Source organism: Eptatretus burgeri, chromosome 4 (genome assembly GCF_056783735.1).
Source record: "Eptatretus burgeri isolate ZD-2024b chromosome 4, Ebu_testis_v1, whole genome shotgun sequence".
In the NCBI taxonomy this organism is placed as follows: Eukaryota; Metazoa; Chordata; class Myxini; order Myxiniformes; family Myxinidae; genus Eptatretus; species Eptatretus burgeri.
Genome location: NC_140964.1, coordinates 18768118 through 18786998, shown reverse-complemented (window position 1 = coordinate 18786998; position 18881 = coordinate 18768118). Strand labels below are relative to the sequence as shown.

Genomic DNA, 18881 nt, shown 5'->3' with positions numbered 1-18881 from the left:
AGGGCGCTCAAGGTCCGCCAACAACCCCCTTCTGGTAAAACTACCAAAATCACGAATCACTGCTCATCTTCACTCTTTCATTCCTCTTTTTTCCCGCCTTTGGAATAAACTTCCTCACTCTATTCTTTCCCATTCTTCCCTCCAGGCTTTCAAAACAGCTGTTCACCACCACCTCTTATCTTCCCCCATCCAAATCCTCGATCTTTTCTACCCCGTATAATCCACCCAAGCCCACTTCCTTCAATTCTCCTGCTTTCCTTCCTGAAAGTCCCTTTAATGTCCATCTTCCCCTCGCCATGTTCCCCGTCCCATCCCCATCCCTCTCCCTTCCACATTTCACCTGTGTCTGTTCCCCAATGTTTTGTCCCTTCCACTCCCGCCCCTCTTGTCTCATGCCTCATTGCTGTGAGTTGTGTGTTAGCTCTCATACGAGCCTCGACCAAGGTATACAAAAAAAAAAAAAAAAAAAAAAAAAACACCACCTCTTTTGATTTATAATTGATCCCCCTGCGAATACAACCTAAAATCCAATTTTGCTCTCCCTATAGCTGCCTGGCACTGGGCTGCCTGCTTACCTCCCGTATCTATTACCACCCCCAGATCTTTCTCCTGTGTGACACGCTCCAAAATTACCCCTTGCATCCTGTAATCTGTATTTTCATTGTTCTTTCCCATCCCCCAACACCTTACACTTGCTCAGGTTAAATTCCATCTGCCAGTCTTTTGCCCAATCCATACAAGTATCAATACTCTCGTATCTGTTCACCACCCCCTCTGCTATCCACCTTACCTCTAAACCTCCGCCCTGTTTGTTATATGGCTGCGCTTCGATCGACCCAAATCAAAATGTGATACGATGAATATGAATGTAAATGTGATCCGTGATTTTACAAACATAATTGACATTTAAGTCATCCTGCAAGTGACAAAAGTCTCCATCATTTTGTTTGGCTTCCTGAAAACAACATTCTCATGATAATTATGACTCCGGCATCGTCAAAGTTTCTTCTTCTACGTAAGGTACAGTAGGAAATAAAACCTGGTTGTGTGCAAGAAATGAAACAAAATGAACAAGTGTGGTTCTCTGTATTGTATCACAATTCACTACTCCCTTTCTTCTTCAAAAGACTGTTTTAAATTCGACCTTTCCTTTATCCCATGTCGAAAACATCCCACTGTTTCAATGCTTCTTTTCTCCATTCTCTTAATTCTCCTTTATTGCATCCCTCATGTAATGTCTTTAATCACATCTTTGACTTAAAAAAAATTTCAATCCCAGTTTGCAATGCACGTTCGTGTTCAATCAATTGTCCTTTTTTTTTTTTTTTCAACTTAAGTGCCGATTCACCCTACCTCCTTAAATCTACCTCCTCCTCCTCCTCCTCCTCCTCCTCCTCCTCACCCCTCACCTGTTATCCCTTCTCCTTACCCCTCCCATCTTGCCCCTCATCCTACCTCCTCTTTGGGCACCTCTTCACTGTCCTCTGCTTTACTATCAGCTTCTCCTTTGGTGTCCCAAACTGTGTGGTGTTCTAACATCTATGGGCTCCATTCTAACCTAACAGACATCTCCCTCTCTCAATCAGTATACTCAACATCTCAAACATGCTCTTTCTTTCCTCTTACACCTCCCCCTCTTCCCAATCCCTCAAATGTTGTGTCTCACCCTGCCCGCTCCCTTCTTCACCATAACACTACCAAGTCTCATCCTTCCCCTCTCCCCACGTCTTCCCTCATCCTCTGGTCCCATAGCCATACCTGCTCTCATCGTCTCCCCTCCCTCTCAAAGCAACCTTCACTCTCTTTTCCCCTCCAAGCTTCCCTTTCACCTTTCTCAAAAACTCCCCCCTTCACCTTCTCCCTACCTCCCCCCCTCCCTCCCCTCCGCTGCACCGACAGCCTGCTCCCCTCCCTCTTCCGAAACAGTGTGGACCTCAAACATCCAGGGCCTTCGCTCTAACCTGACATCCTTTCATACAGGTTTCCACTGACAAACCAGACATAATATGCTTAACAGAAACTTTCCTCCTTCGGTATGACAGACCTGAGCCTCGTCCTTGTGGAGGTGTTGCTCTCTTCATCAAAGACTCTATTCCTCACTCTCCGTGCACTGCCCTCACTCCTCTATACTCCCAGGAATACCTCTGGCTACGGCTTCCCCTCCACTCCCACCTCATGTTTATATGTGTGTTGTGCTGTCCGCCAAACAGTAATGACTCCATTTGCACCTCACCATCTGAAAACATGGACTGACTTCGATCCTCTCATCCCAACTGTCTCTTCCTTATATGTGGCGACTTCAATTGTCATCATGCCAGTTGGCTGGGTGTGGGTACCTCACTTACCTGCCATGGAACTTCAGCAAAGGACTTCTGCGACCCATTGGGACCGACAATCTGTCAACTTCCCGACCTGGATCTCAACCCTCAATCTCTTCTGGATTTGATTTTGACACATTTCCCTGAAAATGTCTGCTATTCTTCCTTTGCTCCAATCAGTTCATCTGACCATATGCTTGTCAAAATAAATATCTCTCTGGCTGTTATTAAAGAACCACCGCAGCACCGTTGGGTCTGGCATTTCACTCAGCAGACTGGAAGGGACTTCAAGCAACCATCTCTCTAAAGCAGTGCAACTCAAAGTGGTGGTACGCGGACCGGTGCCGGCACGTGAGTCATAGACTGCCGGTCCGCGGCGAGTTTCCAAGATCGATGGACAAAAACAAAAGCTCGACGAGTCGAGTGTCAAGAGATTGTTTGTGACATGTTTTACCAATTAGCGGTAGTCATCGCTGATGCAGGAGAAGACCTTAATGTTACATCTCTACGAAATGTCATCAGAGAACACTTGACAAATTTGGCAGAACGTTTTCAGCATTACTTTCCAGAAGAAGAAGATCCACGGAAAGGGAATGAATGGATCTGAAATCCGTTTATGCCATTGAGAGATGACTTGGGTGTCACGATGGAGGATAAATTGTTGGAGCTGTCTGCTGACGGAGGATTGAAGAGGAGTTTCGAAACTACAACAGCACTTGCTTCTTTTTGGATAAAAGTGAAAGCAGAATATCCTAAGCTTACTGAAATTGCTCTGAAAACTCTTCTCCAATTTCCTTCAACCTACCTCTGCGAGACTGGCTTCTCAACCATGAGCATCATTAAGACAAAGTCCAGGAATAGTGTGGATATTCATTCTCCATTGCGCGTGGCACTGTCCTCAATTGAACCATGATTGGATAAGCTGACAAAGAAGAAGCACGCTCACCTTTCACATTTGTAAAAGTTCAGGATTTAACATGCCTTTATCATCAATTTCATATTTTAACATTATGACATTTTCAAAGTTGTCTTCAATGTAATGTTGCCTATTTCCTTTCAATCTTTCTTTTAATGTCGTTATTCACTGGAGTTTACGATAACTAAAATATATAATTTTTTTCAACCTACCTTATTCATTATAATTTTTAATTTTATTACTTATATACCGGTCTACATATGTTTATAATAACTATGTTTGAAGGCTTTGCGAGTTTGATTTTTTTTATATCTTTTTTGATATTGTAATACTGTATTACTCGTTTACAAAATATGTATTTTAAAAATGTGTCAACTTTTATTATATTCATTATATATTTATATTTTTCTGGTATAAATTAATATTACCACGGATGTTCAAACATTATTTTCTCGGATCATAAACAAATAATAATATGGCACAAATATGGTACCGGTCCCTGGCACATTGGAAAAAAAAACCTGCTGGTCCGCCACATCAGATAGTTTGAGAAGCACTGCTCTCAAGGACGAGTCTCCCATCTCTACTTTACTTTCTCCGACATCAATTCATCCTGGGAATTATTTCAAAGAAATTTGCTCTCTCATGCACAAATTTATCCCATCTCATCTTTAGCATCATCCCCTTCCTCCTGCCCATGTACACTGAAGCTTGTGGTGAGGCAGTTGTGCTGAAACAACTTGACTTTGCCTCATGGAAGGCTTATCCAACTGAAGGGAATCTCAGTTCCTTCCACAAAGCTCGGAATAAGTGTGTATCTACCCTGAGGAGAGCCAGAAAACAACATCTTTCTCATCCCAAGTCTGAACTCTCAAACCTCCTTCCCTCCCTCCCTCCAAATCCTGGTGGCATCTAATCAAATCTGTTTCTGGTGTATGTTCCCCCTCCCTGACCTCAAATGGCTGAACAGCTGACACTGCACGTGAAAAGGCTGAACGCCTAAACTCCGTGCTTGCTTCTAAATCTTGTGTCCGAAACCCATTGCTTTCTGTACCCACCTCACCCAGTCGCACACAACTGTCCCTGGACTCTGTGTTCTTTTCTCCTGACAAGGCAGAGAGTTTGCTTTCAAACCTCGACTCAGATTCTGCAACCGGTCCAGACGGCATCAACCCATGTGTCCCAAAAACCTGCTCTGCCGCTCTTGCTCGCCCTCTCTCTGTTCTATTCACCCTTTCATTTGCTCAAGGTCATCTGTCATCTGCTTGGAAATCAACAAACATGACCGCTTTGCTGAAAGAAGGTCCAACGACAGATCCCTCCAATTCCAGAGCAATCAGCCTGCTCCCAGTCATCAGCAAGGTCATGGAATCCATCATCGCTTCCATCATCAAATCCTTCCTCTTCTCCAATGGCTTGATTTCTGATCATCAATTTGGATTCGGACCAGGTCACTCTACCCTGTATATGTGCTTCTGCTTTCGCAACAATGGATGGAGGTCCTCAATCCTCAATGCTAGACATGAGATCAGAGCCATCTTGTAAGTCATATTGCGAGCTTTCAAAACGGTCTGGCACCCCGCCCTGCTCACCAAACTCTTTTCCGATGGTATCCATTGTAATCTCCACTCGTGGCGAGCAGGCTTCCTCTCCTGTCGCAGTCAACGCGTAGTCCTCAATGGAATTCTCTCATCCACTCTTGCTGTCCAGGCTGGAGTTGTTCAAGGCAGTGATTTGGGCCCTGTGCTTTTTCTGGTTTTCATCAATGATCTCTCCGACTCCCTGGAAAATCTTCTTCATCTCTTTGCGAATGACTCCACTCTCCGCCGAACCATCTGTCATCGCTCAGATTGGCAAGCAGCAGCCTCTTCACTCTCTGCAGATCTGAATAAAATCACAAGCTGGTCCAACACATGTCTCAATCCTGACATATCTCTCACTCTCACTCTGTCTCTCTGAAAAGACCTTCTGCAACCCCCCCCCCCCCATCCACTTTCTCAACAATCCTCTTGAAGAAGACCTTTCATTCAAGCTTTTAAGTCTCACTATCTGCCATGATCTTTCTTGATAAAGCCATATTTCCAAGCTGGCCTCCAAAGCAAGTCGCCGACTCGGCATCCTTCGTCATGCAAAGTCCTTCCTTGGCACACCTGAGCTCTTGACCACGTACAAAGATTTCATCCGCTGCCTGATGGAGTGATGCTCTCCCCTCTGGGCTGGTGCTCCCACCTCACACCGAGCTCAGCTTCACTCTGAGGAAACCAAGGCTTTTAGGATAATTGGTATCTCTCACGATGAAGCTGAGCCTTTGGGTCTCTCACTTTCTCACCGCAGGCAGGTCAGTGGTCTTTCTGTCTTCTACCGTCTCCTCTCTGGACTCGGCCCCCCTTCTCTGAGATACGCCCCCCCCCATATTTCCGCAGGGTGCTCAAGGTCCGCCAGCAACCCCCTTCTGGTGAAACTACTAAAATCAAGAATTACTGCACACCTTCACTATTTCATTCCTCTTTTATCCTGCCTTTGGAACAAACTCCCACTCTCTTCAATCCCACTCTTCCCTCCAGGTCTCCATAACAGCGGGTCACCATCTTCCCCCATCCAAAACCATGATGTTTTCTCCCCTTGTTAATCCATCCCAAACCTATCTCCTTCAAATTCCTTGCTTTCCTTCCTGAAAGTCCCTTTACTGTCCATCTTGTTTATCCCATGTACCCTGCCCCATCCCTCTCCCTTCCACAGAGCACCTCATGTCTCTGTTCTCCACTGTTTTGTGCTTCCCTCTCCTGCTCCTCTTGTCTCCCCCTCCCTTTATTGTACATTATGTGTGTTAGCTCTTCTATTAGCCTCGATATTGAATGCAAAAATTAAATAAATAAATAAAACATTGATTGATTTGGATGAACCTTGGTGGATGAGTTGGATAGTCGACAAGAACAACCTGATTAGATTTTGGTTGAGGTTCGGATGGACACAAAACGTAAACTGTTCAGCCTGGTGGAGGTATGCGCTCAACCTAGTGCCTTCCAGTAAATTGTGATGTTGTTATCCTTGCACAAGAGCTTCTTCCAAATTTGGGTGGTTGTATTTTGATTTGCACTTGAGAATACCGTTTTGGGCAGTTGTGCTGAGATTCACAATTCAGGAAACTTGTCAGTTTGAGGCCATGATGTCTGACAGGCTTCCTTAAGTGCACCTGCACATTTGTGGAAGCATGCCATACTGCCATGGATTCCCAGTACGCAGGTTATGGGTAGCACATTGGGCTTCTCCATGATGTGTACTTGATGCCTGTGCATCACGAGAGTTTGTGCCATCATTGGCAAGATGAAACGGAATGACTGAGAAATATTTCATTCTAATGACTTCTTCTTCTTCTTCTTTTTCTTCGGCCTCTTCCCTCCAAGGAGTATTGTCGTGTCCACTCAGTTAAGTTAATTACCCCGACCCAATTGTCATGGACAGGGAAGTTAACACCGACCTGCACAGCTGAAATCCTTGGAGATTATGGCGGCGTGGGATGGGAGGCGGTGAAGCACGTACCAGAGGTATTCACCAGGATGGAAGCACAAGTTTATACTCAAACCCACAACAAATAGACAGACACAAGCAAATTTAACAAATAAGGGTTGAATGAACATAAATCAAATATTTATAACGGAAATAAATCAACGCGTGATAAAAACGTGAGGTAAACGAAAGCGAATTTCGAGACGTCTCCACACAGACTCAAATACAGGCAAGGGGAAAGATAAAATAAAAGAAAATCCCTCCCTTTATCCTGAAACTTAGCTGTGTGTCCAGAGATGATCTTGTCGGAGCTTGGCGATCGAACCGCATCATCCTGTGTGGGAAACTGCACCCAAAGTGGCACCGAGTCGCTCTCTGGGTGGGAGGGGTACGTGGTGCTTGTGTGGTTGGTCTTCCTTCGTTAAGGGCCCACAAATCCTCGTACAGTTTTTTTTTTTCCTCTCACGAACGAATATGCTGACCCTATCCTCTTACACCAGGTCCGCTCACAACAAATGGGCGCCGCCTTTCTCCTTGATCATACGATGGGACGATTTCTGAGGCCCTGAGATGAGGCTACGAGTCGCGCTCTTCTTCTCTTCTCAGAAACGTACAGCCTTCACGACCCAGCAACAGTCAATGGCTCGTGTCTTGCTTCAGTACGTGGACAAATTCACACCATCACGAACAACAAGAATCGCGCTGCTATTTCATCGTGCCGAGGGGAGAGCAAAAACGAGACACTCTGTCTCAACTGCGTTCCTCACATCAACTATCTGCTCTTGTCTCTCGAGCCCCTTCTTTCATAAAGCGTACAAACTTCGTGACTCAGCCGATCAGACAATGGCGAGCATCTTATTTCAGCATGTGAACAAACTTACCGCAGCACGAACACGAGAATCACGCAGCCTTCTTTGTCGTGTCGAGGAGGGACCAAAGCATGAGACCCCACCCCCCCCCCCCCCAGTTTCAACCATGTTCCTTCCACAAACTATCTGCTCTTGTCTCTCTCGCTCCTTCTTCTCAGAAACGTACAAACTTCACGCACCAGCTGGACAGGCAATGGTTAGCGTCTTGTTTCAGCATGCAAACAAATTCACGCTAGCATGAACAACAAGAATCGCACTGCTATTTTGTCGTGCGGAGAGGAGAGCAAAAGACGAAACCCTCTGTCTCACCTGCGTTCCTCACACTATCTGCTCTCCAATCATGCCCCCCTCTCTTATGTCACACCGACAATCCCAAGGCTCAGGGCATGCATGGCCTGCCGGTTGTTGTTAAAGTGTCGTTCCTTTTTATAGCTGGCTTTGTAAATGCAAAAACGTAGGAAAAGGTCACGGGTCAATCGCGTACTGGAAGAAATTAGCCTTAAACCCTACGGAGTTAACACAGCACCACCCCCCACCCCCCCCCCAACGTGGTGACACGTAACACTCTTAAGCTGACAGTTTTCCCTACTTAATTTACATTGAGATGTCTCCTCCTCATCCACGGACCATGCTACACAATACAATCCTACCTTTTCTGAAGTTCCTCCATCTATCCCACAAACATAACAGTATTATTGCACTGAAGGTTTAAACAATTGGTTTTCTTATCTGACGAAAATCAACACACTGTGCAATATTCCATTGAGACAGATGTGAAATACATGCATTTTGTGATGGCACACGTTCCGTGTCCTTTCAAACCTTAACCTGACTTTATTTTTTTTTTTTTTTTTTTTTTTTTGTATACCTTGGTCGAGGCTCGTATGAGAGCTAACACACAACTCACAGCAAGGAGGCATGAGACAAGAGGGGTGGGAGTGGAAGGGACAAAACATTGGGGAACAGACACAGGTGAACTGTGGAAGGGAGAGGGATGGGGATGGGACGGGGAACATGGCGAGGAGAAGATGGACATTACAGGGACTTTCAGGAAGGAAAGCAGGAGAATTGAAGGAAGTGGGCTTGGGTGGATTATCGGGGGTAGAAAAGATCGAGGATTTGGATGGGGGAAGATAAGAGGTGGTGGTGAACAGCTGTTTTGAAAGCCTGGAGGGAAGAATGGGAAAGAATAGAGTGAGGAAGTTTATTCCAAAGGCGGGAAAAAAGAGGAATGAAAGAGTGAAGATGAGCAGTGATTCGTGATTTTGGTAGTTTTACCAGAAGGGGGTTGTTGGCGGACCTTGAGCGCCCTGTGGAAATGTGGTTGGGACAAATCGCAGAGAGAGCAGGGGGGGCAAGGCTGGAGAGGAGTCGGTAGAAGACAGAAAGACCACCGACCAACCTGCGGTGATTGAGTGAGAGGCCCAAAGACTCAGCTTCATTGCGGGAGATGCCAATGATCTTAAAAGCCCTGGTTTCGACAGCGTGGTCGAGAAAGGTGGGAGGCAGGAGCACCAGCCCAGAGGGGAGAGCAGTACTCCATCAGGCTACGGACAAAAGCTTTGTAAGTAGTCAGGAGCTCAAGAGGGCCGAGGAAGGACTTTGCACGACGGAGGATTCCCAGTCGGCGACTTGGTGCATCCCTTACCATCTTCTTCAAAACTGTAAGTACCAGTGCCTAACTTTAATGGTGTACCATTTTGAGGGAGCGGGTCAGGTGTTCTCGGGTGTGGTTTATCGCAATATCATGTTTGTCCAAATTGAACTATGCTCCCGAGTTGTGCCAAGGGCATAATTTCCCACCGCAGTATATATACGCGTTTCTGATGGAATGAAATGCATCTTATGTTGTCGTCGCCGAGAATTCTTTCCTGGCTTCCAGTTCTTCCTTAACACTTGCTTCATCCTTGCATTCTCTCTTCTTTGCAGGTACATTGAGCGCCAGGCTTTCCTGGACAGGGTTGATCATCGTATTTTTGAGGAGGAGAAGACTATTCGTCTTGCGAACTTAAAGCGATAGGTTCCCCCTTCCCCTCCTCCCCAAAATCCCTTGACCTCTCCTCCTTATTTTAATTTCCTAAACCGGAATGTTTGGTGGCCGTTTTTAAAAGACCTACTTGCAAGCTGGCATGGACAGGGAGCGTAATAATTGTAATAAGTTAAATGTGAGTGGGGTTGTACCAATAGTAGGTTCTGAATGTGTTTGTGGATCTTTGACCGTCAAACTCAAAATGGTCAAAAGATGAATTTGAGCATTGTCTTGAAAGCTCCAAATGCAAGAAGTCCTTCTGTCGCTAAAACAAGAGAAACAGCATGTTTTTTTTTGTCGACATAAAACGTTGCCAGACTGAAAAACGAATAAAGAGTTTTTTTTTTAATGGTCCTATGTGAATGATTGCTTTGAAAGTGTTGCTGACGATGCTTGAAACAAGTTAAAATGTCAGTCGCCCGGTGTGAGCCAGCCATGTTTTGGAGTTGTTTGTTGGTTGACTGAAGGTTACTGTGAAGCTCTGGAGTGGTGCAGTCTGTCGATGAGATGGCTATGGAGGTTGTTCAGTTGTTGTACAAGAGGCATCTCTGACCAGGAGGACAGTTGGAAGTTGGCAAGCATAAGAGAAAGAGATGAGATTTCTCAGCCAGTTATAATATTTCACATAATCCTTGTGGGTTAGGGTTAACCCTAACTGTTCTTATCTTGGGGCCTGTTCATGCATTCGACAATTATACCGAGAGGTGTATTTCAAAGCCGGAGGCAAGCTGTACAGGATTCCAGAAGCAGAGTTTCAGGAGCTCTCTGGCGCAATCCGACGTAACCGTCATTCCCCTCAAAGCCCTCGTTTCAGGGAAATAAATGTTTGCAGCATTGGCACATTCAGTTCTGCACTCTGTGACTTCTTGCTGATCTCAGGTGCTTTTCTCCCGTGCTATTGGCATCTTAACCTTCACGTCTCTCTCAAAAGCTGCTGAAACGGCCAACCGTCTCTGTGTCAGCTGCAGAGCCAACATCCCTAAAAATCGCCCCCTCTCTTTCCAAGCAGCCGTTAATAGAACCACACACGAGATCATCTGATAAGCCCCGTGTCGGTCTGTGTGAGCGAGCTGGTGAGACCAACTGCAGTCTTTTTCAATGCACATTTACCCCGTATATCAGCTCCATTGGTGAGGTTGTTGCCGGCTTCCTCAATGCAGATGTCACACGTGCACATTCTCATGGCTTGAGCTGCAAAGCTTTCATGTGTGCTTTACAAACACATGTAAACAGGAAAATACAATTACAAATGTACAGTTAGAGGTTTGATTCAGGGAGAACAAAACAGTAGGGTAGGGAAAACAAACATCTCACGACAGACGCAACACATATCTATTGCACAAATAGTATGTCATGCTTAATCCAAACAAATGCTTCGAAATAACGATAATTCTCATTATCCCCTAAAGGTAATTCCCACAACAATATTATTACGGTCGTCGCTGGAGTGTTCCAAATCCGACGCCTCACCATTGTGACGGTCGTGGGTGAGACAACTCCGAACCCAACGAGTCTTAAACCACGGATGCCATCAAAAGCAATCACCTCTGGCCGGATCTTTGCACCCAGGGCCGGTTCACCGTTCCTGTGAGATGAATGAAGCAGATGGGGAACCACGCCTGCGGCTGCGTCGCTGCTACTAGTTGGCCAAATGAGCCAATGCTACGCATTGTACTGTTGTTATCCAATGGGCCAACTGGTTAATTGAGCTAACAATTCCCAGAAGCGCTATCTCAGACCAAACCTGAGCAGGACAAGTCAACACACTAAATCAACTTTCATTAATTTATTGTACACAGCATTTGAGTGGGAAATTGGTGGGAGGAATGGTCGTTGAGAAATTCAAACAGGAAAATGGTGGGAGAATTCAGAAAATGGCAAAGTAAAGCAAATTCATAAATTTACAGCATGCACTCATTCCCCTTGTTCCTGACGCGATAACTCCAACCCTTGAAAGCGTTATTACAATGACTTAACACCTTTACATTGAAATGGATCCAGACACCCGAAGGAAGAACAGAGAGGGTGCGGGAAGAGGGTTCAATAAAAGAGTATGATCGATAAAGAGTGGGGTTTTCTATGCACCTTTTCAAACCCTGGTTGAGGCTGCAATTGCCCACGACTCAGCAGTTTGGACTTGCCACTCGCACACCTCTTCCTGGTCAGCTTCCTCTGCTCCAACAGCTCCCAGATAATATGGGGATCGTTGGTATCTCTGGATGAAGGCGATGGTCTACATGGCTGTAAAGTGTCGTTCCTTTTTATATCACCGAGGAATATGACAACTAACTTTAAGTCGACATGTATGTGCTTTATTCTCCCGGGAGGTGCACAAAGTCCTCACCAGGCTCACAACCATCGCAATATATTATTTTCCAGTGGATAAATCCTCAAAATGTAATATTGCTCTTTGCATTGTTTTTATTTATACAGTGCATGCTGTTCCTGATTCACTGTTTCCTGCATTATCTTCCCGTCTCCAATTTCTTATGCATTTCAAACCAAAGCTGACAATCTGTACATTTACAGTTCCCTTTCACTCACAGGTTCCAGCTAGTCCATGGAATTATATGGAATCGCTTCGGCTTTGCCCCCACCCCTCTCTCCCTACGACTCCACCACTACTCTGAAGCGGTGCTGCGTTTGCATATTTCTGTGGCCTCACTGACTTTATCTGACATTTGTATTGGTCCACCATCCAGGACTTCATGGGAAGTTCATTTTTATTCGCCTGTCCCCACACAGTGGGAGATGGGGTTTTGCAATCGTGTGTGTGTGTGTGTGTGTGTGTGTGTGTGTGTGTGTGTGTGTGTGTGTGTGTGTGTGTGTGTGTGTGTGTGTGTGTGTGTGTGTGTGTGTGTGTGTGATTGTTATCTGTATATGTGGGATTCAGAAGGTGGAACAGAGCCCTCCCAGGTCTCAAAAAGTATCCACTTTTATAATTCCTGCGCTTTCGAAAAAAAGTGGGAATATTGTGATTGTCTCCGCCGTCCGTACATCCGTACGTCTTACCCTGTAACTCCTCCTACACCGTTTGAAATAGGAGCTTGAAACGTTGGGACATAGTAGATATATGTATGGGGAAGTGCACAACACTTTCCGATTTTTGATATGACCCCTAGGGGCCGGGCCAGAGGGGTTGGGGTCCGGGGGGGGGGTCGATTTTTTTTTTTTTTTAAAGTGTATTTACCATTGTACATGGTAAATTATTTTATAAAGAACTTACTTATGTTGCCCCCATGAGTGACAAACAGTCATAGGTTTTACTGTATTTATCTAATTGATTATGAATAATTATTCCTGCGCTTTCGAAGAAAAACGGGAATATTGTGATTGTCTCTGCTGTCCGTCCGTACGTCTTGCCCTGTAACTCCTCCTACACCATTTGAAATAGGAACTTGAAACTTAGGGACAGAGTAGATATATGTATGGGGAAGTGCACAACACTTTTGGATTTTTGATATGACCCCTTGGGGCCGGGCCAGAGGGGTTGGGGTCATGGGGGTCGATTTAAAAAAAATTGTCTTGAAGCTTTTTAAATCAAACGTATTCATGAGTTATACATTAAAAAAAACATATTTTTTTTAAACACATGATGATCAGAGGGTGCTTGGGGGGTAGGGGGTGCTTAGCGGATAGGGGGTCAAAATAGCTCCTCCTACACCGTTTGAGATAGGAACTTGAAAATTTGGGACAGAGTAGATATATGTATGGGGACGTGCACAACACTGTCGGATTTTTGATATGACCTCTCGGGGCTGGGTCAGAGGGGGTGGGGTCATGGAGGCTGATTTAAAAAATCTGTATTAATATTTCGGCACGCCCCTTTTTTTGTTCCACCATCAGATTTTTGTTACTGCATGAAATGAAACAAACTTTAACATATATATACTAATGATATTATTGTCTTCCTTAAGAGGCCCCTCAAAATTTGTTTTCATGATTATGGTAGTTAAACAGTTCATGTTCTCCATTTGCAAAATGGGAGGAATTATTGCACAAAAAAGAAATAAAAATGTTTCCCATTTTTTAGAGGACCACCAAGATGAGTTCAGCTCATAGAATCGCGCTCCATTTGGGGAGAAAACAGTTGAGTTCATACCTGACTAATTTGCACTTTTCATGTGCCGTAGTTTCTTCACAAAACCATGACTTTCTGACCAGCAAAAATCTACAAGATATGAATATGGAGACGAAACTGATCCGGCCTTTTGGATCACTTTAAAGTAGTGTGCTCTGTAATTTTAATGCGCTCTATGGATCCTCTGGAACTCACGAATGGTACACGTTGTGTTGTCACTAAACTACGTGGTAATGTCATCGAAGTGGAAAACCTGAATGATAATCAATGGATAAAAATGATATAATATATTGTTTAAAATACATTCATGCTATCTGTCTTTTACCATATGTTGCCACCAGTGAAGCCCGTCGAAGATGGGCACCTTTACTAGTGTGTGTGTGTGTGTGTGTGTGTATGTATATTGTCTTTTAGAATTTAAAATCAAACATATTCATGAGTAATACATTTAACAACGTATTTTTTTTTTTAATTTACCATTGTACATGGTAAATTATTTTATAAAGAACTTACTTATGTGGCCCCCATGAATGACAAACGGCCACAGGTTTTACTGTATTTATCTAATTGATTATGAATAATTATAATTAATATTATGCACAGTTCATTCCTATGATTAAATTAATGCACAGTTTTATATTGCTGGACAGTGTTAAATTAATGTTTCATGAAATGTTGACATGCTTGCAATGATTTCTGATTTCGTAAACATAGTAAGTCTTTGGTCATAAAGCACATCAAATAGAAAGGAATAGTCAATCTATTTTGCAAGATAAAATTTCACCGAGCATTTATGGGACAAAGCAGTGCTCACGGGAATATGCTATGGTGTGCCATCGACAACGTAGTTATGGTGTGTGCTTGTGCAAGTTGCTGTTGTTGACTGCTCTCTACACACGTGGGTGAGTTTCAGGAGATGGAATGGAGACCTACCAGATCGCAAACCATCAACGTGTGTGTGAGTGATATGTATATGTCACGTACAATAGCCTGAAAAACTATTCACCCCCCCCCCCCTCTCCAAAGTTTTTGCATTTTGATGCCACCTGAGTTTATTTTCATGATGCTTTCAAATCAAACTTAATATTGTTCCGAATGTAGAAGCTTGTGCACACAATCAGCCAGAGTCCCCGTTGTTCAGTTATTTCGATAAGTATGTGTTTATAGTTAGAATCCATCCCCTATGTCTAATGGGAATTTCATGTGTGCGCTACGAATTATTTTTTTAGTTAGGTTTTTATTACATCTACAACAAGAACAACAACAACAGCGACGCTGACCCGCACTCAACCCGGTTGCCATTGCCTACGTGTTTTTTGGCTGAGGGCATGGGTGGAGCCTCCATCGCTTCGGATCGAGGCTCCGCCCCAAGGAGGGGCATAGAGCGTTTCCTCCAGCCAATGAGCGAAGGGCGAGCATCGCACGTGCGCTCCAGCCAATCAGGGGGGCTGACCACCTCAGGGGCGGCCCCGCCCAGCCAGAGGGAGTGTTCGGCCCGACCAATGAAGGGCGGCCACGAGTCGCCCGACAACCCCTCGTCCAATCCGGAGGCGAGTCCCTCAGAACGGTGCCCTTGACCCACGGGGGAGGGGGAGGATAAGACGAAGTGGCGAGCCATGGAGAGAAAGCAAGCAAGGCTCGCCTCGTTGAAAGCAAGCAAGGTTCGCCCCTTCGTAAAGGAGAAAGAGAGGAAGCTGCTGGCGTTCTCATCTGGTCCATGCCCGTGCTGGCTGGTGTCCATGGCACTGTTCTTGGTCCCTGGAGCTTGGTGCGGTGTTGACGGCGGTGGGTTCGAGTCCCGCCACCGGACAAGCTTGAGCAGACCGCACGAGGCGGGCAGGTGCAAATACAGGCCGCGGCCACCATTTCTTTGTGTGTGTGTGTGTGTGTGTGTTGCGGTGCCAGTCTATAAGTAGAAATTGTTAAGTGCTTTTTTTTTGTACATGGTTTGCATTTCTTTTATTCGTGATAACTCTGCTCTTTTTCTGCTCCCCCTCCCCGATTATTGTTATAAATAAACCCTTGTTAAATGTTCCAGTTCGTTGTTCATGTTTTCTTTCATTGGCCTAGCAAGGTGTGTATTGAGAAATAGTAAGGCCGTTGGGCCGGTAAGTTGTCATTTGGACCGATGGATCTTGGTAATCCTCGCTCGGTTTACACCCGGATCGGGCTCGGTAAACGGTCCGTTCCGCCCTAGGTCCGTTGAGGGTGTGGTTTTCCCCGGTAGTTGGACGACGTGGGTATTTAGGTATATTGAAATTAGGCAATTAACCCTACCCTACGCCGTCAAAATATTGGCGACCACGGTCCGCGAAGGGACCCGTGAACTCTCGGACTTATCCGAGAGTCACGACCTAAATTCAGGGTGTTCGGTGGGAGACGACTCCACTGCTCCACCTCGTGGTCGTTTATCGCCATCGACTCCCGGCCCACAACAATATGTTGTCTTCACACACTACTCCAGAATGATAAAGCGGAAAAATGCGGTTAAAATGTGAGTAAGTTACAGTAGATGAATGAAGGATATCAGATTATTCTCAGTTGTACATGTAAGTATTCAAACCCTTTGCATAATTCACCTTAAATCACTTCAGGAGTAAATTATTTGTTTGAAAGGTTATAAAATAGGTGTAATACAGTAGGTTTCACCTGGATGTAATCAGTGGTTTAACTTAAAAATTAAGCTCCACTTTTATAAGGTGCAACTCACTTGGTCAACCAACAAGGCAAATATGATGACCAAGGAGCTTTCCAAAGAAGGCAGACATGAAGTGGTGGAGAAGCACCGTTTCGGAGAGGGTTATTCATTATCATTTTGAGTACTGGTATGAAGTACAGTCAAAATGTCGGATGATCTCCCACAAATTGCAAGAAAAGCAAACTCAACAGATTTTGATTCCGGGATATGTCCTCAGTGACAGAAAAAAAGTCCAAAGGGATCCTCCGGGGGGAAAGTCCTGAAATTGTGGAAATCCAATATGGCCACCCGTGGAATCGTGGAAATACCCGGCTTCGGGGAAAATGAGAAAATTGTAAAGATTGATGTTTTAATATGTAAATATATGTTTTCTGCATTCCAATTGTTTCTCGTTGTGGTCAGTATATTGATATACAAGAATAATTATAAAAATGTGAAATGTATTGAGGGTAAAATAAAAAATTAAAGCTTTTTTGTCTAAAAATGTCAATTTTTTTGTCCCGAAAAAATATATATATTTACCTGATACTGATTTTGGCTCCTGGACCAAAAAAAATAAGAAATGTTGAAGACACAAGATGAAATCAAGTCAATGGCAATACAATATAATGATGTAAATCATTGAAACATGACAAAATTCACAATTCCACTCGGGGCAATCACATCTGCCTGACGAAGGTTTTGAAATGAAAATGAAAATTCGCATTAAACTCAGAAACTACATCTATTATAAACTTACGATACATGTTGAGAAAAATCAAGCGTATTAAAGTTAGAACTCGACAATGTCGTCATCACACTCATCATTGTCACATGGAGTGTTTGTTCAGCCAGAGCCCCTGCAGTTTCCACAAGCTGGAGTGCACTCAATGTTGTGCTTCTTGCATGTGCATCTCATGGTGCTGCATTCAGCCTGGCAGTTGCACCGAATGACACGTAACATCTTTTCAGGAGCTGGAGCTATTGATGTCTGAAGTGGCACAAAACCCTCGTCACACTTCTGCCAATCCCAGTCTGTCGGAAGAAGTTCATCTGCACATCCCTTCCGTTCTTGGACTGCAGATACACGCGCAGGCTGTGATACTTTGCTGCTTCTGATGTTGGTGGTAACGTCTGTGGTTGCACGTGAAAGGAGCTCCAAGCCACCTTGTCCCAGTACCGCTGATACCGGAGGGTGTCCAGGGTGTCAGTTGACTTTCCGTTGTAGATTATCACCAATGTTTTTTTCTCCTACATCTACCACATCACATACGGAAGGAAGCTGGATATGTATCAAAAACCTTGACCTGCTCACGGAATGTGTTGTTTGCTTTGAACTTTTTGAGGGAAGCTCCCTTTCCAATCCCATGAAGACGAGATGTTGTGTCGCACCCAAGAACTGCATGTAGAAACAGTATGTGCTTGCATATGTCTGTACCAATCATTTTCTTTGTTGCCTTGATGTTCCAGATGTGAGGCTTTTTCGTGTTCTTCTTTGGCTCGGGACAACAGAAGAGGTCATGGGATTCTAAGCTTGCATGGTAGCATAGGAGGACGAGGAGGTCTGTGTCATCACCAACTAACACAGTTTTGGTGCCAGGAGCAGACTGCACGACCTTCAGTACAATCAGGAGATCAGCATCCCCTGAGGCATGGTGTGTCTCACAGTTTTTCTTCTGAAGCTCTTCACTCAACATAAAAATGAATCGCTGTTTATTCTGCCTATTGTCAAGAAACTGTTCCTTCTTCATTGTGAGACGTATGTCAGCTGTAAATGTCACAGTTGTGCCGGCATTCCCTTTAGACCATCTCTGGTGTGTCATGTCCTTCGTGTTGGTACTCTCATAACCATCAAACACGACTATGGCATCTCCGTACTTCTTCATTACATAATCGGTGTACTGGTGGCATATGTCTCTGTACGTTGATCCACGAGACCATGGAATGCGTTGAACAAGTGCCCTGCCATCCAAAACATACTGTTGCCCATCATTGGGGATATCGGCTGGGACATCGGATCCAAGAAGATCCCAGATGGCATCAGCAAAGACTGGCTTGTGTGCTTCTCGGAGCTGAAGAGAGGAATCAAAGAGGGCTGGTGGATAGCTGCACAGTTCATATTTGAAGGCCGACTCCAGTTCTTCTGCTGTCTGTGCAACAGTGATCAGTCTCTGGAAGAGGAGTTGTGGGTCAACCTGGACTTGCTTTCCATCAATCTTGACAGATGACTTCATGCTGAGGGTGACAACTTGGTCTTTCCTCTTAAATGTGTACACGGCAGGTGTTTTCCCATCCATAGACAGCATGTGCTGTATCGACGTTGATGGTGGGGTGTGCATGAACTCCAGTGGCAATGTTCCTCAGACGTGGATCACGACTGAACGCATTCCGTTCCTGTAAATACTGAAGAGCTGATAGTGTCCTTCCAGTCACGAGATTGTCTTGCTTTGGTCATGTCCTTCTTCTGCTCTCCAGTATTGTAGT

The 18881-nt window shown here is 44.8% G+C and overlaps 2 protein-coding genes across 3 annotated transcripts in view; one reads left to right on the top strand and one right to left on the bottom strand.

The window, feature by feature from the left end:
- The window catches only part of CFDP1 (chromatin remodeling protein CFDP1), a 41449-nt gene extending 31461 nt beyond the window's left edge, over positions 1–9988 (top strand). For both annotated transcript variants that reach the window (XM_085877084.1, XM_085877083.1), the window contains exon 7: positions 9540–9988. In XM_085877084.1, coding sequence (XP_085733210.1) covers positions 9540–9630 — 91 coding nt within the window. In that variant the 3' untranslated portion in view covers positions 9631–9988. The remainder of the gene's footprint in view (positions 1–9539) is intronic.
- The window catches only part of LOC147027575 (cadherin-13-like), a 164863-nt gene that overhangs the window by 126270 nt on the left and 19712 nt on the right, over positions 1–18881 (bottom strand). The window lies entirely within an intron of this gene.